Source organism: Panthera uncia, chromosome D1 (genome assembly GCF_023721935.1).
Source record: "Panthera uncia isolate 11264 chromosome D1, Puncia_PCG_1.0, whole genome shotgun sequence".
In the NCBI taxonomy this organism is placed as follows: domain Eukaryota; kingdom Metazoa; phylum Chordata; class Mammalia; order Carnivora; family Felidae; genus Panthera; species Panthera uncia.
The window spans coordinates 54175713-54194264 of NC_064808.1; the positions used below are offsets into that span (position 1 = coordinate 54175713).

At 47.0% G+C, this 18552-nt stretch overlaps 1 protein-coding gene across 1 annotated transcript; it reads right to left on the reverse strand.

Annotated features, from left to right (window-relative positions):
• Positions 1-17354: 17354 nt before the first annotated feature.
• LOC125929355 (high mobility group nucleosome-binding domain-containing protein 3-like) lies at positions 17355-17651 on the reverse strand. The gene has a single exon (XM_049640479.1). The coding sequence runs from the start codon at positions 17649-17651 to the stop codon at positions 17355-17357; it is 297 nt and encodes a 98-aa protein (XP_049496436.1).
• Positions 17652-18552: the final 901 nt, after the last annotated feature.

An 18552-nucleotide genomic window follows, 5' to 3' on the forward strand; every position in this document is an offset into this window, starting at 1 on the left:
GTCAATTTGATTCATTCATTCATTCAATCACTTTCTTTAACAAGTCAACCATCATCCATCCCACAAAGTACTAAGTTGTCTTTCAGTCTTCATTCATTCAACTATGTGTCCCAAATATCAAAGCTCAGGGCTGGAAGAGACCTCAAAGGCCACCTAGTTCAGCCAATTTAATCTAGTAGGAATCCTTTCCATTGCAGCCTTGTCAGGTAGTCACCTAGACTCTATCAAGCACCTCTAATAATGGTGAGCTCACTATCTTTAAAGGCTGCCTGGACAGTTGCGGGAAGCTTTGACTGGGAGAAAATATAGCTCAAGCTCCCTTGTAACACTCGTCTGTTTCTGTGCTGCTTTCCAGGCCACCCAGAACAACTCAGCTCCTGTGCGCATCAGCACAGAGTGCATCAGCAGGTACAGAAGAAGATTGAAGATTGTGTCCCCTGGGCTCCTTCCTTTCCTCACCTGGCTGTAGTGGGAAATGTTCCCTCTTTGTTCCAGTCTCTCTCTTGTGGTCAGACAGGACTCACTTAGTCTAGAGCTCTCTCCTGGTTTGGGGAATGGAATGGGAGGTCACATTCTACGTGTGATGTAATCAGCTCTGTGGTAAGGAGACGATCACCTCCAGTTCTGAGCAGACTAAGCCCTGGAGTGTTTCTCATGCCTGCTATTTTGCTGAAGGGGTCTCCCCTCATCCTGTTCCACATCCCCATCCCACTTTCACTACAGCTGAGCACCCTAAGGGCAGCTGGTCCATGGACTTGCTAAGACCTCAGCTGAGCACCCTAAGGGCAGCTGGTCCATGGACTTGCTAAGACTTGCTTTGGCCTGACCCAAAGCTCTGCCCAAACAGCGGCAACAGGGATTAGGTGCGCCAGCCAGTCCTTCTCTGAGGTCTGAGGACAGAGTTAAGCCACTGGAAGCAGATGAGGCAGGAAGATGGAAAGAAGGGAATAGGTAGATACTAGAGTCAATATAGGACACGAGAAAGCAGAGGCCGAGGGAAGGAAATGATCCACTGCACCAGTCAGGTCATGCGAGCAAGGGTCAGAGACAAACTGACCGATTTAAACAGAAAGATCATTTCTTCAAAGGGACTGTCGGTAACTTGCAGAAACTGGTTTCCAGTTACAGGGTGATTTAGTAGGGAGGTATATATTTGATTCTAAAGAATTATAGCACATGACAGGAAAACATATATTTGTTTCAGAAAATTTAAAACTTCCCTCCCCCCTGGCTTCCAAGGAAGACACATCCAGGTAGTTGGAGGGTTTTAGGTTTGCTGAGAACAAAGTCTTGTTCAGGATCATGATGGCCTTTCTTATACTAGATCACAGCCTCCTTACATCAAGGGTAAGGAAGAGAAGCCCAGAGCAAATGGTGCTACAAAGAAGACGGAGGTAAGAAAGGTGGGCATAGAGAAGACCCTGGAGAGGAGAGAGGCCTAGGGTCACTTGGAGGGACAAAGAACTACTTGATGCAAAACCCTTCTCCAGCTCTAGACCAAATCTTCAATACAACATCCATTTCTCACTAGAGCCTTGTGGTGAAGACAAACTCTGGGGTAATTAAGTGCCGAGGCTTGCTCCTCCAGGCAAGGCGGTCACACCTGGACTGCATTTTGAGACACTGCCCAGGTTTTTGATGGTAAATTCAATTCTCAGCTGGATTTCGGTTTCAATCTTTACCCTAAATAAAGAGCCAAATGTACTACATTGTACCTAGAGTTAACAATACAGTATCGTGCACTCAAAATTTTGCTAAGAGGGTAAACTGCATGCTAAATGTTCTTTCCACTATAAAAAATAAAAAGCCAAACATGCCCCTCCCTCCCTGTCTCTGCCAAAGTGTCAGTGTAGGCTGATCCAGCCTGAGCAGAGATGGTCTTGGAATATTACCTCGACTAAAGGGAATTTGTGATTGTGAAGTCCACGTTCTGGCATGACCCAGGATGGATTTTTCAGAAGGTATATTAATCAGGATCCCTTGTTTGTTTGTAAATCATGGGAATTCATTTCTAATACAGTAAGCAAATCAAACAAACAAAACCCAAAGACATAAAAGGGAGGGTGGAATTATTGGCTCACAAGAATGTGAAACCCAAGAATACAGCTAGCTTCAGGAATGGTTAGATCCAGGCACACAAGTCAAGTGATCAGGAATTTGTCTCCATCTCACCACTTTGCCTTCCCCTGCTTTGGCTTCTCTCTCAGGTTATGTTCCCCATCTAGTGGCAAATGACCCCCAAGAGCTCCATCCTGACATCATCAGCTCTATTGGAAAGAGCTTAATTTCTCCATGGTTCTGAGGAAATTACCAGGACTGAGTCTTGTGGGACTGACTGCTTATTTCCCCAACCCTGGAGTTGGGAGGGTGGGGTCAGCCACACAGGAACTCCTTGAATGGAAAGTGCAGGCAGGAAAGTCTCCCAAAGGAAACGAGGGTGCTGATACCAGAAATGGGAACAGCAAAACAGCAGTCAGTGAAAAATTGAGACATACACCCAATGAAGTGGGCTTAGGAGACTGATAAAAAAAAAAAAAAAAAAAAAAAGCAAAAAAGCAAACCCAAATTTCCTTGTGTGACCCCAGGCTGGAAATTGATGTTTAATCCAGCCATGAAGGATGCATGATTTATTAGGAAGCTAGAGTGTCTCCAGGAAGGGCAGAGGTGGACTAGATACCCTTGGTTGATTTGTCCTCCCCCTCCTTCCCCTTTTAGCCTTAGCTTCAGAGACAGGATTTCCTGGAGCTAGAGCAGCTGAAGCCTCTGGTCAAGGCCACATACTACCATAAAGGAGAGAGATTTGCAGAGAGTGCAGCCCCAGGGACAAGAGAAGAATATGCTGACTGTGGTTGCAGCTTCCCTCTGAAATGTTGCAGGGTGGTGGTGGGAGTGAAGGAGAGAAATGGCAAAGAATAAGAGGCTTTAGGCTCTAGTAGTAGGAATCAAACAAATTCAAAGCCACAAATCAATGCCTTCATCGCTGCAGGAGTGACCAGTGCCACATAAAGGGGTATGCAGTGAACTGGGAAGGTGTCAAGATTCGTACGACTTACAGACCGTGAAAAGGAGGCAGGTGCTCTCCACATGTGCTAAGAGTGAAGAGATCTGTGTTATGAGCCATGAGCCTTGGGCCAAGAAGTGCTTGATGACAGCTTGGAGAATCTGGCCCTGTTAGAACAGCTGCGACAGAGAAGGAGACCTTATTGAAAAGGGCAGAAATTCCCTGGATTTCCTATGCTGGGTATCTTCTTTTTTTTTTAATTAAAAAAAATTTTGGGGGCGCCTGGGTGGCGCAGTCGGTTAAGCGTCCGACTTCAGCCAGGTCACGATCTCGCGGTCCGTGAGTTCGAGCCCCGCGTCAGGCTCTGGGCTGATGGCTCAGAGCCTGGAGCCTGTTTCCGATTCTGTGTCTCCCTCTCTCTCTGACCCTCCCCCGTTCATGCTCTGTCTCTCTCTGTCCCAAAAATAAAATAAAAAAATAAAAAAAATAAAAAATAAAAAAAAAATTAAAAAAAAAATTTTTTTTTTATTTTGAGACAGACAGAGTGGAGGAGGAACAGAGAGATGGAGAGAGACTCCCAATCAGGCTCCACACTGAACCCATGAACCGTGAGATCATGACCTGAGCTGAAACCAAAAGTCAGACACTTAACCACCCAGGCGCCCTCGATATCTTCTTTTTTTGTTTAACATTTATTCATTTTTGACAGGCAGAGAGTGAGTGGGGGAGGGGCAGAGAGAGAGGGAGACACAGAATCTGAAGCAGGCTCCAGGCTCTGAGTTGTCTGCACAGAGCCTGACGTGGGACTCAAACCCATGAACTGTGAGATCATGACCTGAGCTGAAGTCAGATGCCTAACCAACTGAGCCATCCAGGTACCTCTGAGGTGTTCTATTCTCTGCCCCTCCCCTGGTCTCTGGTCTGGGGAAGCTGACTCGTGTAGATTTAATTAACAGGAGTCTTGCTTCTGGCTTCACTTGGGTTTGGCCAATGGAGAGTCCCAGCTGCAGATCTGAGGAAGGGAGGAGAGTAAGGTCAAAGTGTTTTCTTCCCTTGGTTCCCTTCTTGTGGTAGAGCCTTGGGCTGTCTCTGCCGTCAACTCAAGGTCACTCCTCTTCTCAAAGAAGCCTGCTCCACAAGACTCTCCTACCTTTTGGTAACTACTCCCCACTCCACCTTGGCCATTCAGGCCTAGAGGTGATGACAACTCTAGGTTCTTGCACTTGAGGCTCCCCTGCACTTTGTAAATAGTCCCTTTATAAGTAAAACCTCCTTCTATTTTCATTTGAGTGGGCCATCTGTTTGTTGTTGGAACCCTGAATGAAACTGCCCCTGAAATTCTCCCTTTTAACTAAATGGGAGGAGGAAAAGGTGGCGGGGGGGGGGGGGGGGGCTGAGGGGACAGTCCTCAGAGAATAAGAAAGAGCAGCAGAGTGTTGGCTGAGGAGCCACTGGGGAGGCAGAGGGGATGTGGATATGCTCAGCCTCCTGTTCGGAACGCAGGCTAAAGTCCTGGGCATCCTTTCTTCCACTAGGGAGAGTCTGGTACCCAGGAGGATTGGCACTTGCTGGCACCTACCAGGTCCCCGTATTTGCTAGTAAGACTGAAAGGCAGAGTAAGGAATTCCAAGGACTCGTGAGTTTGAAGCACTTCTGTATTTCTTTTCACCGTGACCAAGAAGGCCATCTCGTGGCAGATGTACCTCTGAGGAAGCTTACTTAATGCATCATTTTTCCCCTTTCCAAGAGATGAGGCACTCAAACCTGAGGCAAGCAGGGGACTTCCTCATGCTGGGGGAGGGAAGGAGAGTCAAAGATGTGGGGATAGGGCTTGTCTCTGAGGGCAGAGGAAGTGAGAAAGAGGATCAAGGCTGGAAATTCCACCAGCTCTCCAGACCCCTTTTAATGCTATTGCTTCCACATTTCAACCAACAGTGGCTGAAAAATCTCCCTTGTTTCTCTTCCCCAGCAAAGCACACTGTATATATATGAGGCATGGTGGAGGGAGAGTAGAGGCTTCTGAGAGGTTCCCTTGAAAAGACTGGGGGTGCCTGCACAGGGGGAGAGGAGCTCCTCCCACTGGATGCTTCCTGAGCTAGAACCCCACAGGCTCATCCTAGTGCTACTGCTGGAATAAAGTGTGGTGAGAAAGCAGGGCTGAGGGGAAGGAGACTGGCAAATGTTTGTGAACATCGACGGTGAACCAGAGAGTTCTGAAGGTGGGAGGTTCGTGAAAGGGCCTATGTGAGCAAGCTTGTCAGGACCAGGATGTGGTGGGCCTGGGAGGAAAATTGGGCTACCCTGCCCAGTTCCTCATACTTCTCATGGCTCCATGAGACAGAGCATGAACTTTAGAAGAGGGGCAGGAACCAGGGGGCTAGACAGCAGCCACTGGGCCAAGCAATGTGACCCTGACTTGGAGGAGGGACTGGGGACAGACAGATGATAGGGAAACCAGGTGGCCGCTATCTGTAGAAGTCCTTGGCAATGAGGGGGCCATAGAGCTTAACAGTAGCTAAGAAACCACATATGTCCCTTCTGTGGAGACTACCACATCATAAAGGCTACTAAGGGCAGACATAACCACAGTAAAGTCAGGGACCCCTTTCCACTGCACAGCAAGGTCAGGCTGTCAGGAGGTCTCATGAAGCTTCCTCCCCTCTTTTTTGGTGACCAGAAAAGAGAGCAGAGTATGCCATTGGCATATCATCATCCATCCCCATACCAAGCCCCCGAAGTCAGAGTTCTAATTGGGGTGGGGGTAGGAGGGTTGCTATGAATTGAATAGCAGATTAAAGTTTTAAACTGGACTGGTCTAGGGCACCTAGGTGGCTCAGTTGGTAAGCATCTGACTTCGGCTCAAATCGTGATTTGCGGTGAGTTGGAGCCCTACATTGGGCTCTGTACCGACAGCTCAGAGCCTGGAACCTGCTTTGGATTCTGCGTCTCCCTCTCTCTCTCTCTGCCCCTCTCCTGCTCACACTCTGTCTCTCCCTCTCTCTGTCTCAAAAATAAATAAACATTTAAAAAAATTAAAGGGGCACCTGGGTGCCTCAGTCGGTTGAGCATCCGACTTTGGCTCAGGTCATGATCTTGCAGTCCGTGAGTTCGAGCCCCGCATCGGACTCTGTGCTGGCAGCTAGGAGCCTGGAACCTGCTTCCGATTCTGTGTCTCCCTCTCTCTCTGCCCCTCCCCCGCTTGTGCTCTGTGTCTCTCCCTGTCAAAAATAAATAAACATTAAAAAAATTAAACTGGCCTGGTCTAAGTTTTACTAACTGAAAGAGACCAGAAAGTTATAAAAACTCTACCTATGGTATTAAAAAAGAGTCAAGGGAGTGACTAGGGAGAAAAAGACTTAGGACTGCTTCTACCTTAACAGGTTAAAACTCAACAACCAGTTGCAGTAACAAAATGGCCACTGGCCATCCCACCAACCTGAGCAAAAGAGAGCATCTGTGAGCCAGAATGCCTGCAAAAGTCCTGAGATTCACTCCATGAGGCCCCTCCTGAACCAATCACTGTGGCCAAGAGATGGAATGTGCTGATTAGTCAAGGTTAGGTCATATTTGTACTTCTGGAGTTGGTTTCCCTGGAACCACAGGGTTCCCCAAAAGGATGTGGGTATTACAGGGAAGAGGGAAGGGAGGATGAATTTGGGGAAGTATTGCATTAGGGATTGTTCCCCATTTACTCCTCTGAGAGCACAGTTTTTGCCTCAGGAAGAGAATGGAGCTAAAACTAAAGTCCCAGGTGTTTTATAATTCCCAGAATGAGAGCCCGTGGCACACTTGAAGACAATGTTAACAGGTACTGAGTGGCAAAGCAGAATTAAATATCCCTGCAGTAAGAAAAAGGGAGTGTGAGCACTCTGGAGGGGAGTCCAGGGGCCTGCCAGCTGGAGGGGGCACCGTGATGGAGGGGAAACAGGAGTTGGCTGCTGCAGGGAGAAAAATCCTGTCCCAGGGGGATTTTCTAAAGTGAAATTGTGGAAGCAAAAGTGAAAGAAGCCAAAAAAAAAAAAAAAAAAGCCCGCTCCTCTGTTTCCCATAGGAAACCAGTTAAAAAGGCAATTCTTCCTATTATAGACCAGAGTGGGGAGACAAGATGACTAAATGTAATGTGGTATCCTGGATTGGATCCTGGAATGAAAGAGGATGTTACTGGAAAAAATGGTGAAATCCAGTAAAAGTCGAGTGTAGTTAATAGTAATTACCAATGTCAGTTTCTTAATTGTGTTAAATGTACCATAGGAACTCAAGATACTAACAAAGGAGGAAACTGGGGAAAGGGTATATGGGACCTCTCTGTAGTATTTTTGCAACTTTCCTATAAATCTAAAATTATTCCAAAATAAAGCATTATTTTTTAATTAAAAAGTTTTAATGTTTATTTTTGAGAGAGAGAGAGACAGGTGAGTGGGAGAGGGGCAGAGATAGACACACACACACAGAATCCAATGCGGGCTCCAGGCTCTGAGCTGTCAGCACAGAGCCTGATGTGGGGCTCGAACTCATGAACTGCGAGTTCAGGACCTGAGCCAAAGTCAGACGCTTAACCGACTGAGCCACCCAGGCGCCCCTAGTTTTTAATTTTTTAAAAAATGTTTATTTATTTTTGAGATTGAAAGAGAGAGAGCAGGGGAGGGGCAGAGAGAGGGAGACAGAGGATCTGAAGCAGGCTCTATGCTGACAGCAGACAATGCGATATGGGGTTCGGACGCTTAACCCACTAAGCCACCCAGGTGCCCCTAAAGTTTATGTTTCTTAAAGTTAGTTTCTCATGCTGTAGATTCACTTTTACTGTGTGGAGAAGTCCCACATCTGGGACTATACATATAAATGAAAATGCATCCGCCTTTAAGTATCATGGCATTACCAGTACAGTGGGGGCAGTGGAAAGAGCCAAGTGCCAGCCATAACTCCTCCAGGAGCCTGTGAAGTGGCCATGCATGATGAGATGGAGCCCGTGATGCATTTAGCACAGGGCCGGGCACATAACTAATGCCCAGTGGAGGTTAGCAGTCTTCATTCTGCACGTATCTGGAGATGTTATAATGTGTCTGCCCTCTCCTGATGGTTTCTCATGTCCCCTGTCCAGGAGGTAGGGTGCATTGTTCATCTGCTTAATTGAGTCTTTCTACAGGTTCGAGAACCGCAGCCACGAGGCCCCTGCATCTTTTGTACAAATTGTCTATGCCTTACCTCCTGTCATGTGCGTGGACAGCTGAGAGGACTCTGTGCTGGGCTCTAACCTGATTAATGTCGTTTAATCCTGACATCAGCCTCGGAGGGTAGGGATCACTGTCCCCATTTTACAGATGGCTGCAAAGGCTGGTATTTGCTTTCTCTCAGAGCAGCCTCCTGAGACAGATAAGACAAACGGCACCAATAACTCTGAGTCCAGGTGAGCTGATAAGCCGGAAAAAACAAAAAACAAACAAACGGGGACTGCTGGAGAACTCAGAGAGGAAAGGTCACCTCCGTGTCCCACAGTCAGTGGACTTTGGGGCCAGGAGGTTTCCAGGGAGAAGGGGATGAAGAGAGAATCCAAGAGCAGGAGATAGTGAGAGCCTTGGCACTGAGATTGAATTCCCAGAAGTCCAGCAGTTCTCAGGCAGTCTGTCTGGGTGGGCTAGAACCCAGGATCCATGCACAGAGTGGGTTGGGACCACAAGCAGAGGGATTGGTGGGACCCCAAAGGGCTCTTTACATCCCAGTCCCTGGGATGAATCTTGCCCCGAGGTTAACATTTACATTCCATCATCTGTAGCTAAGGACTGCCCACTCCAGGGCCTCTTTGTTTCTGTTGGAAAGAGACCGTGCTAGGGCCTTTATGGGTCAGTGCTGGGAGGACTCAAAATAGGGCATAGATGGGAGAAACAATTTAGTGTCTATTTTGTGCCAAGCCCTAAAATGGGCTGTGGGGATCAAGACGACTCAGACCCCTTTCCCAAGGAGCACTTGGGCTGGGGAGTATACTGACTGCCATGTGCAATGTGGTGAGCTAGTCTGTGAGAAACAGGGCCCGGGCCTGCAGGTGCTCAGAGAAAGCTCCCAGCCTCTGAGGGTGGAGGGTGTCCCTGGCCAGACCTTGCCAACCTGGCAAGTCATCCAACGTCATCAGTAGTCCTATTGGGAAGGAGTCCAACGTCATCAGTAGTCCTATTGGGAAGGAGAGCCCTGAGTTCTTTGGCTGCCTCTCCAGGAGAAGAATCAGATCCAGGAAGCAGTGGGGCCCCGCCAGAGGCCCAGCAGGGCAACCCTCTTCCCACGGGAGGGCGGTATCTGGGCAAGGGCCCGATGAGCAGGGGCTTGGCTCCCGGCAGACGTGATGGCCTCTTACTGTTCCATGTGACCTCTATACCTCATACAATGGGTGTGATGCTCTGAACGTGCTGTTTGCCAGCTGTCTGGAATCAGACCAACCCAGCAGGCCTATTCTGACCTCACATGCTAAGGCTCATAGTGACAAGTACAGAACTCTCTCAGGTGCTCTGGCTACTTCTCCAAGGACAGGCACAGTGCTAAAATCTTCTGGGCCTGTAGCTCAAGTCGAAGCCTATGCTTCAGCAGAGCCCCAGGGAAAGTGCTGTCTCTGTAATGGTGAGAACACAGGCAGCGTGCTTGTGCACTCGTAAGTGTTGTCCGTTACTTGGGAACCTTTCTTTGCACAAGCATTCTTCCTACTCTTGTGAGATGAGTAGGAAGGAGTCGAGATGATTCCCTATTAGAGGAAATCCCATGATTTCAGGGAAGAAGGGCCTAGAGAGCCCTGGAGGCACATGGGACACTGAGTACTAAGAAGGAAGCAGTGTGGTAGGAGTCTCAGTAGCTTTCAGGGTCTTAGATGAGATGCGGGAAGAAAGACCATGAGGCTGGGTACAAGGTGGATCGTGCCATGGACAACATGGGACCTGAGATTATTGCTATAGGTGGGGAGATGGAGAGGGACACCCATGGACAGGGGACCTGCCTGGGCCTAGCCCTGTCCCTGTCAGGGTCACTGGATCCTGGATGATCAGAGACAAAGGAGCTGTGGAGCCCATGGCATCCTATCCATTATAAGACCAAGGCCTAGAGGTGAAAAATGACATGTCTTAAATCATCTGGTGTGTCAGGGCATGGGCCAGCCTCAAACCAGGGTCCTGCCTCCCAGACCAGAGCATTTCGTTTCCCTGCTTAGGCAAGTCAAACCCAGCAGGCAATGTTCTATCTGGGGCTGGAGAATGGACCCCTGCAGAGACTGGTGTCTCTGCCTTATTTCTCAGATAATGAATGAAGTGCATGTCAGAGAGCGGCAGGGACTTGCCAGAGGTCAGGCAGCCAGAGAGCAACAAAACCTACCCACTAGACTCAGGTGTCCTGACCCCCGGCCCAAGACATCTCATTGCACAGATGTCTCCCAAGGAGAGGAGAAAGGACCTCACATTTACTGAACACCTGTTATGTGCCAGGTCCTCCACACACATTCTTTCCAATCTCCAAAACCTTGGAGACAGATGTTCTTGTCCATGTTTAACAAATCAGGAACAGAGGTTCAGAGATGCAAAGCAACTTGCTCAAGGCCACTCAGCTGGTAGATGGCAGCCCAGAAACACAAGCCCAGGTCTGCTACTTCTAAAGCCTGTGCTCTTGTTCTTACCCAAGCTAGGTTGGGTTTGGGACCCAGGGCTGACAATGCAAGGAAGTAGCAGGGGAGGGGAAACCAGGGGCAAACTCCGGGCACTGCCCAGGTTCCCAGACGCTTGGTTGGACCTGTGATAAAGATCAACAGAAATGACCTTGGGACAGCAGGATCCTACCTCCCGCTGACAGGTTTTTTTAAAAGGTGTATTGACAGAGAAAGACAGATACCATATGGTTTCACTCTTATGTGGATCCTGAGAAACTTAACAGAAACCCATGGGGGAGGGGAAGGAAAAAAAAAAAAGAGGTTAGAGTGGGAGAGAGCCAAAGCATAAGAGACTGTTAAAAACTGAGAACAAACTGAGGGTTGATGGGGGGTGGGAGGGAGGGGAGGGTGGGTGATGGGTATTGAGGAGGGCACCTGTTGGGATGAGCACTGGGTGTTGTATGGAAACCAATTTGACAATAAATTTCATATATTGAAAAAATAAATAAAAAATAAAAAAAAAAATTAAAAAAAAGGTGTATTGATCCACACCCTGCAACAAAACCACACAAAACAAACAGAGGTGATGGCATAGTTTCTGGTGTTGCTGAGATACTCATCATGAAGTGGCAAGAGGCCAAGGCCCCACTGGCCACAGGAGCTCAGATTTCTAGACTGATTTAGGAATTTAGACTCTCACAGTTCTAACGTGAGAGAACTTGGGAGGAACCTCCCAAGCTGTCAATCTACCCCAAGAGAGGAATCCTGTCAACAGACTTCCCAACTAGGTTGATCCAACCCTCTCTCACACCCTCACTGCCTATCTCTAGAAGCCACCCCTTTCGCTGTGGGGCTGTCTTTCTCACTCTGAGCTGAGACCAGCCTCCTAAGACATCCCCATAGTCTCCTTTGAGGCCCAAAGTTAGCTGCCCTATGGCCCTAGGTGGGCCTATTAAGCTAAGAGGACAGTGACTGTACATCTTCTCTGCTCTGGGTCTGAAACTACCTGGCCAGAGGCATTAGTGCCAAAACCATTCCTGAGAAATGGGCACAAAGCTACAGAGAAAAGCTGGTTGGTCTCCTCCTACTTTCTAGGCTTTATGCCTCTGCTAATATAGCCAGACATCAAATCCACCTCTGTGCTGACCACATCCCACTGTGTTCTTATCATCTCAGACCCCAGGCTTTTAAAAATTTGTTTCAAGAACAAGATCTTGCATTTCTTTTTTAATTTCCATCTTGTGAATATTAGCAACTCATAGTGATATGATGCTTTACGGTTTATATACATTCCCTTCACATGCATCATCTCTTTTCATGCTTAGGACAGCTTACTGGACACCACAGAGATGGCTGATGGGAAGTGTCCCCTGGGGAGGTTGGTCCCAGCAGGGGTCCCAGCAACAGCTGCTGAGATGACCATGAGCATTAAGTGGTCAGGATCCTGTGCTTTGAGGAGTGATAGTTACCAAACCACAGGAGCCCAGAGAAGGGAAAACCATGTGCAGTCCATAGGATATCCACAAAAGCTTCCTGAGGGATGCCTCAGAGGCAGTGCAGAGCCTGGGGGTAGGGCTCCAGAAAGAAACAAGTGTGATTAGGAGGCTGCAGGAAGAGGGGAGAATGAGTGGAGTCTGCCTGGTTTGGGTGGAGTCCTTCCCAAGGCAGAGGGTGGGTCAGATGCTTTTGAAGGTTCCCCAACCAGTGTTTGGGTCCCCTCAAATAAGTGTTACCCACCCTCCTTCTCTCTTACTGGCTGGGGAAGAAACAAAAGCTCAGCCAGGATTAGAGTCAGGGTGTCCTAGATCACAACTTAGCCAGGGATCTTCACCACCCCTGAACCAGGCTGGTCCAACAGTCTGTCCTGAGCTCCCTTAGTTGGCTCGAGGAGAAGAAAACTTGCCCTTGCCCTCTTGGGCTCCCATCCGATTGGGGAGACAGGCTTTCTCATGTTGTGTGAGGTCATTTAGGCAAGTGGATTCTAGGAAGGCTGATGGTGGAAATGTGGGCATTGGTGACAAGCCTGTAGGCATCACTCTGGAGCTGGACCAGAATCCCATCTCACACTCCTGTCTCTGGGCCTAGGGTGGGTTGTTTGGGAGCTTAGAAAGGACCCACCCTAGTCCAGGGGCCAAGCCCATGGGTGGGTCCAAGCTAAACTTCCATACAAGGGTCCATTGTGGTTGCATGGGCTGGCCCTGGGCTCCGCCAGCCCTTCCGGCTCCGGAAAATGTTTCCCGTCTGGCAGCTCCTGGAGCAGCCTGTCCTTGGCCAAGGTGCCAGCCCCACACTCAGGTCTCTGTAGCCCAGTGGGGATCTTGGACTCTTGTAGTTTTAGAGCTTTTGGGTCCAGCCCCCATTTCACATCCAGAGTCCCTGAGGCTCAGAGGATGGACATAGGCCAGAGCAGTACACCAGGACCAGAATCAGGATCAGAACCCAGCACTCTGGCCATTTTTTCAGTTCTCACTAACACAGGATGCAGGAGCATTTGGACTCAGAGAAGGGAAGGGGCTGTCTCATCATACAGCCAGTTGTGGCAGAGTCTGGGTGAAATGACTGGTTCCTAGGTGGCTGCTTACCTACCCTAGACCCCTCGGGAGATCTGGGCCTTCTTGGTTCAGCTGTGGCCTCAAGAGGATAGCTGTTCCTCTGTGTCTGAGGGTTAGGGGGATTTCAATCCAGCACTGACATCCCGAGTTTTCAAATCAGGTATGGATGTAGTAGACAGGATGAATAAAAGAAGCTCTGGAATTTGGGGGTTTGACAGGTTGTAGCAGCGTTAAGGCTCTGGGGTCTGAGACTCCCCAGCCCTTGCCTGGGCTGACAGCGCCATCTGGGGCCCAATCAGTGGAGTCCCACTGGGGCTACCGCAATGAAACTTCATTCAGCGAAGGCCCTCTGTGCCGCCCAGTGGTAGGTGCTGGGATGAAGAAGGGATTCTGGCCCCAGATGTAAAGGGGAGTAGCCCACAGGGAGTGACCACTGGCATGAAGTGATAACAGAAAGTCCAGGGCAGAGGGAGAGCTCTGAACAACACAGGGCCGTGGAGGAGAGAAATCACCATCATGGCAAATCTCACTGACTGTCCTCTGGGCCAGTCCTGGGCCAAGCCCTAGGGACCCTCATCTAACGGAGAGGGGCAAAGTGGAGGTAGGAGCCCAGGGCCAGACACACGGAGCTGGGTCTTGGAGAATAATAGTAATTTTTTTTCTGTACCAAGGGCATTCCAAGTTCAGGGAATAGCCTGTGCAAAGGCATGGAGGAGTGAGTTTATGTGTGTAAGCTTGAGGGCAACAGCTGAGGAAAGACAAAGTGCCAGAATATGAGGTCAGAAAGGTCATAGCCCTGGGTACCTGTGGCCAACACAGCTTTCCCACAATTCCCTCCCCTCCTCTGCCTATCTCTTGCTTTGACCCCCTAGTGCTGGCAGGAGTCCATACAACAAACTCTAACTCCATCCCTTCTGAGTCAGGCTACTCAGCTGAGGTCCTGATTTCTGGGGGCCTCCTTTCTTCCGTAAGGCCAGGGGCTAGGTCAGGCTGTCCACAGATCGATCCTAGGGACATAATCCTGTAATCTCTCTGGGAGCCTGGGCACAGCCCTTGGACCAGGGGAAGGGTCTCCAAGTAGTTACTGAACTCTGGTCACAAGTTCCTTAACTGTAAATGGGCATAATAACAGTGCCTACCTCGTGGAGATGTGGAGAGGATTGAATGAGAAAATGCATATAAAGCCACCTTGCTAGCATGGATTGTTGCCAGAAAAAGAGGCTTCTTCCCATTGCCCATCCCTCTGGGCACATCCCTTCCAGAAGGGGAAGCTCCAGATCTTGGCCCCCTGGCTACCCTCCCCCCAGCCTCAGGTCTTTTTTTACTCTCCTGACCCCAGAGAGGCTCTACTGTGTGCCCTGTGGGGTGATTTGTTTTTTTATGTTTCTCCCCATTTTTTTTTTAAAGAAAATGTAAACCACAAGGGAAAAAAGAAAAGTATAAAATAAGCATCCGTATGCATCCCTGGATTCAACAATTAATGATTTGCCTTATTGCCTCATTGCTTTCTCTTTTTTAAAAAAATCTGAACCATTTGGGGGTGCCTGTCTGACTTAGTCGGTAGAACATGGAACTTTTTTTTTTTTTTAATAAATGTAGTTAACTTTTAACAAATGTTTGTTTATTTATTTATTTTGTGGGGGGAGGGGCAGAGAGACAGGGAAAGAGAGAATCCCAAGCAGACTCTGCACTGTCAGCATGTAGCCTGATGCAGGGCTCGACTCTACAAACCAGGAGCTCATGATCTGAGCCAAGATCAAGAGTCAGACTCTCCACCAACTCAACCACCCAGGCACCCTGAGCAGAGAACTCTCAATCTCAGGGTCATGAGTTCAAGCCCCACATTGGGCATGGAGCCTACTTAAAAAACAAACAAACAAAAAAACCCCAAACAAACAAAAAACAAAACAAAAAACAAAAAAAAACTGAACCATTTGAGAGTTGTAGATACCATGACACTAAATAATACTTAATACCTGGAGCATGTAGCTCCTGAGAACAACGTCCTACGCAGTCACAATCACAATCCTACAAAAAGGATAAATAATTCCATGCTATCATCTAATAGCCAGCCCATATTTATATTTCTCCCAATTTTCCTAAAATGTATTTTATACCTGTTTGGGGGGAGGGGGTCCAGGATCCAATCAATGTTCACTCCTTGCATTTGGTTGTTAGTCCCTTTGTTCTCTGGAAATCTAGAATAGGTGCTTCACGTTTTTTTTTTTTTTCTCCTGAAAATAAGAAAAATTACAAAAGAAAATAATCTGTCATCTGACCACCCTGAGCTGCCAGCTGTTGGCATTTTGGTATTTTACCTTTCAACTAAAAAGTTCTGAATATATATAGTATTTTAAAAAAATACCTCCATTGATACATAATTCACATATCATTTAACTCACTCATTTAGAATATATAATTCAATGGTTTTTAGAATATTCACAGATATACACTATATATAATGATGCAATGTATAATACAATATATAGTGATACAATATGCAGATATACAATCACTATATTCCATTTTAGAACATTTCTATCATCTCAAAAAAAACCCTCTTGTACCTTTTAGCTATCACCCACAGCCCTTAAACAGCCACAAATCTTTGTATCTCTACAGATTTACCTATTCTGAGCATTTCATATAAATGGAATTGTATAGTGTGTGGTCTTTTGTGACTTTTCCCATATACCATAAAGTTTTCAAGGCTCATCCATGTTGTAGCAGGTATCGGTATCTCATTCCTTTTTATGGCTGAAGAATACTGCATTGTATGGTTGTACCACATTTTGTTTATGCATCCATCAGTTGATGGACATTTGGGTTGTTTCTACCTTTTAGCAGTTAGGAATAATGCTGCTATACACATTTGTGTTCAAATTTTTGCACAGACGTACATTTCATTTCCTCCTGGGTAGACACCTAGGAGAGGAATTGCTAAGTCGTGTGGCAACTCTATATTTGTTTGAAGAAGTGCGAAGCTGTTTTTCAAAGTAATCGTACCATTTCACATTCCAACTAGCAATCTGTTAAGATTCTGATTTCTACATATCTTTGCCAGCCTGTTATTTTCTGACTTATTTATTACGGCCATCCTTGTGGTTAAGATGTATCTCATTGTGGTTTTGATTTACATCTCCTTGATGACTAAGGATGCCAAGATTTTTTTCTTGTGTTTATTGTTTATTTATCTATTTGCTTATTTTCCATCTTCTTTAGGAAAATGTGTACTTAGATCCATTGCCAATTTTTAAAATTGGGTTATTTGTTTATTTACTTGCTTGTTTGTTTTTGCAGTCAAGAAAACCTTTTATTTTAAACCACAAATAGTCAGCAGATGGTCACAAACTCTCCATGTTTCATTAAAATCATATAAAATAAAACCTAGATTAAAGAGTACCACCGATTACTGCTCTAGAAAAACTGTGAAAATTCAAATATGTATAGTAAAAATACCACAGTATGCACAGGACTCAATTTTTAAAGCCAGTGCCTGAAATTCTGAATCGATTCTACACACAGTTTCCAATATTAAACTGATATTTATTTTACTTGAGGATGATGGGAATTTCCAAAAAGCAGGACTATGAAAAGATAAAATGTCCATCCTTATACAAAGTAGTGTCCTAAAAATTAGCATTTACAGAATACTTGGTAAAAATAGCTTTAAAAAGTTGTCCCAAGGGCAGGTGGGTGGCTCAGTCGGCTAGGCATCTGACTTGAATTTGGCTCAGGTCATGGTCTCACGGTGCATGGGTTCAAGCCCTGCATAAGGCTCTGTGCTGAGAGTATGGAGCCTGCTTGGGACTCTCTCTCTCCCTCTCTCTCTGCCCCTCCCTCGTTTGCATATTCTCTTTCCCTCTCAAAATAAATAAATAAATAAACATTAAAAAATTATACAAAAAAGGGCCGCCTGGGTGGCTCAGTCGTTAAGCATACAACTTCGGCTTCAGGCCATGATCTCATGGTCTGTGGGTTTGAGCCCTGTGTTGGGCTCTGTGCCGACAGCTCAGAGCCTAGAGCCTGCTTCTGATCCTGGGTCTCCCTCGCTCTCTGCCCCTCCCCCACGCGTGCTCTGTCTTTCTCACTCTCTCAAAAATAAATAAACATTAAAAAAATTTTTTTTCTTATATAAAAAAAAGTTGTCCCAAGAGGTGTATAAAACCAACTCCCAATTTTTCACGATTCAGCCTACCCTGTGATCTACAGGTTCAGCTTTCTGCGCCTTTTCAGCTTTAGTTTCACCAGTTTGGAATGGTGCGGTATCTTCCTTTCCAGCTTCTTGCTCTCCCTCTTTCCTTTTAGTACCTTTGTTAGTCTTTGTGCCAGGTTCTTTGTTAGCAGATGTTTTTCTTGGTTCAGGTTCAGCTTTTGGTGGAGCGGGTTTCGCTGACAATCTGGCAGACTGTCTGGTGGTCTCCTGTTCGATTGGTTTGGATCCATCCTTGCCCTCTGTATTCTCTGGAGACTTTCTTTTGGACATAATGACTATGTTTGGGCAGCAGCAAAAAAGTAAAGCAACGGGCTGGACCTGCTGGCACCTGCCGCTGCAGCTGCTCACGCAAAGGGTACAGGATAGCTTGGCCTCTCTGACCTGACCTGCACCCCCTGCTTTTTTTTTTAATTATTGAATTGTAATCTTTTTTTATATACCCTAGATCCAAGTCCCTTATCCCATATAAGACTTGCAAATATCTCCCCCCATTCTGTGGGTTGTCTTTGCATTTCCTTGATGGTATTCTCTGAAGCACGAACCTTTTTCACTGTGATGAAATTCAATTTGTATATTCTTGTTGCTGTTGATTGTGCTTTTAGCTCTTCCATTTCATTATTTGATATATTTTGTTATTATTACTATTATTTTTTAAATGTTTATTTTTGAGAGAGAGAGAGAGAGACAGAGAGTGCGAGCAGGGGAGGGGTAGAGAGAGGGTGAGACACAGAAGCCGAAGCGGGTTCCAGGCTCTGAGCTGTCAGCACAGAGCCTGATGCTGGGCTTGAACTCAGGAACTGTGGTATCATGACCTGAGCCGAGGTCAGATGCTTAATCGACTGAGCCACCCAGGTGCCACAGTATTTGATCTATTTTGAATTGACTTCAGTGTATGCTGGGAAGGAAGCATTCAGACGCATCATTTTGCAGATGGCTCCAATTGTACAGGTAGCACAGAGCTGAGAGGATGAGAAGTGCCTTCAGCCTTCGGGTCCCGGGAAGGTAACAGAAGCTTTGACTGGGAGCTGGGAGGAGAGGGAACCCAGTGTTCTTAGGTTCACCTGTCTACAGGGGAGCTTCCAGCATGTCGAGGTGGTGCAGGCAGGGAGAGAGTGAATCACAGCTCTAATGCTACAAACTCTTACTGTTCTTACAAAGATTTACTAGATTT

Bases quoted from the DNA above. Each gene is read 5' to 3' on its own strand.
- LOC125929355 (XM_049640479.1), bottom strand. From the start codon at position 17,651: ATGTCCAAAAGAAAGTCTCCAGAGAATACAGAGGGCAAGGATGGATCC.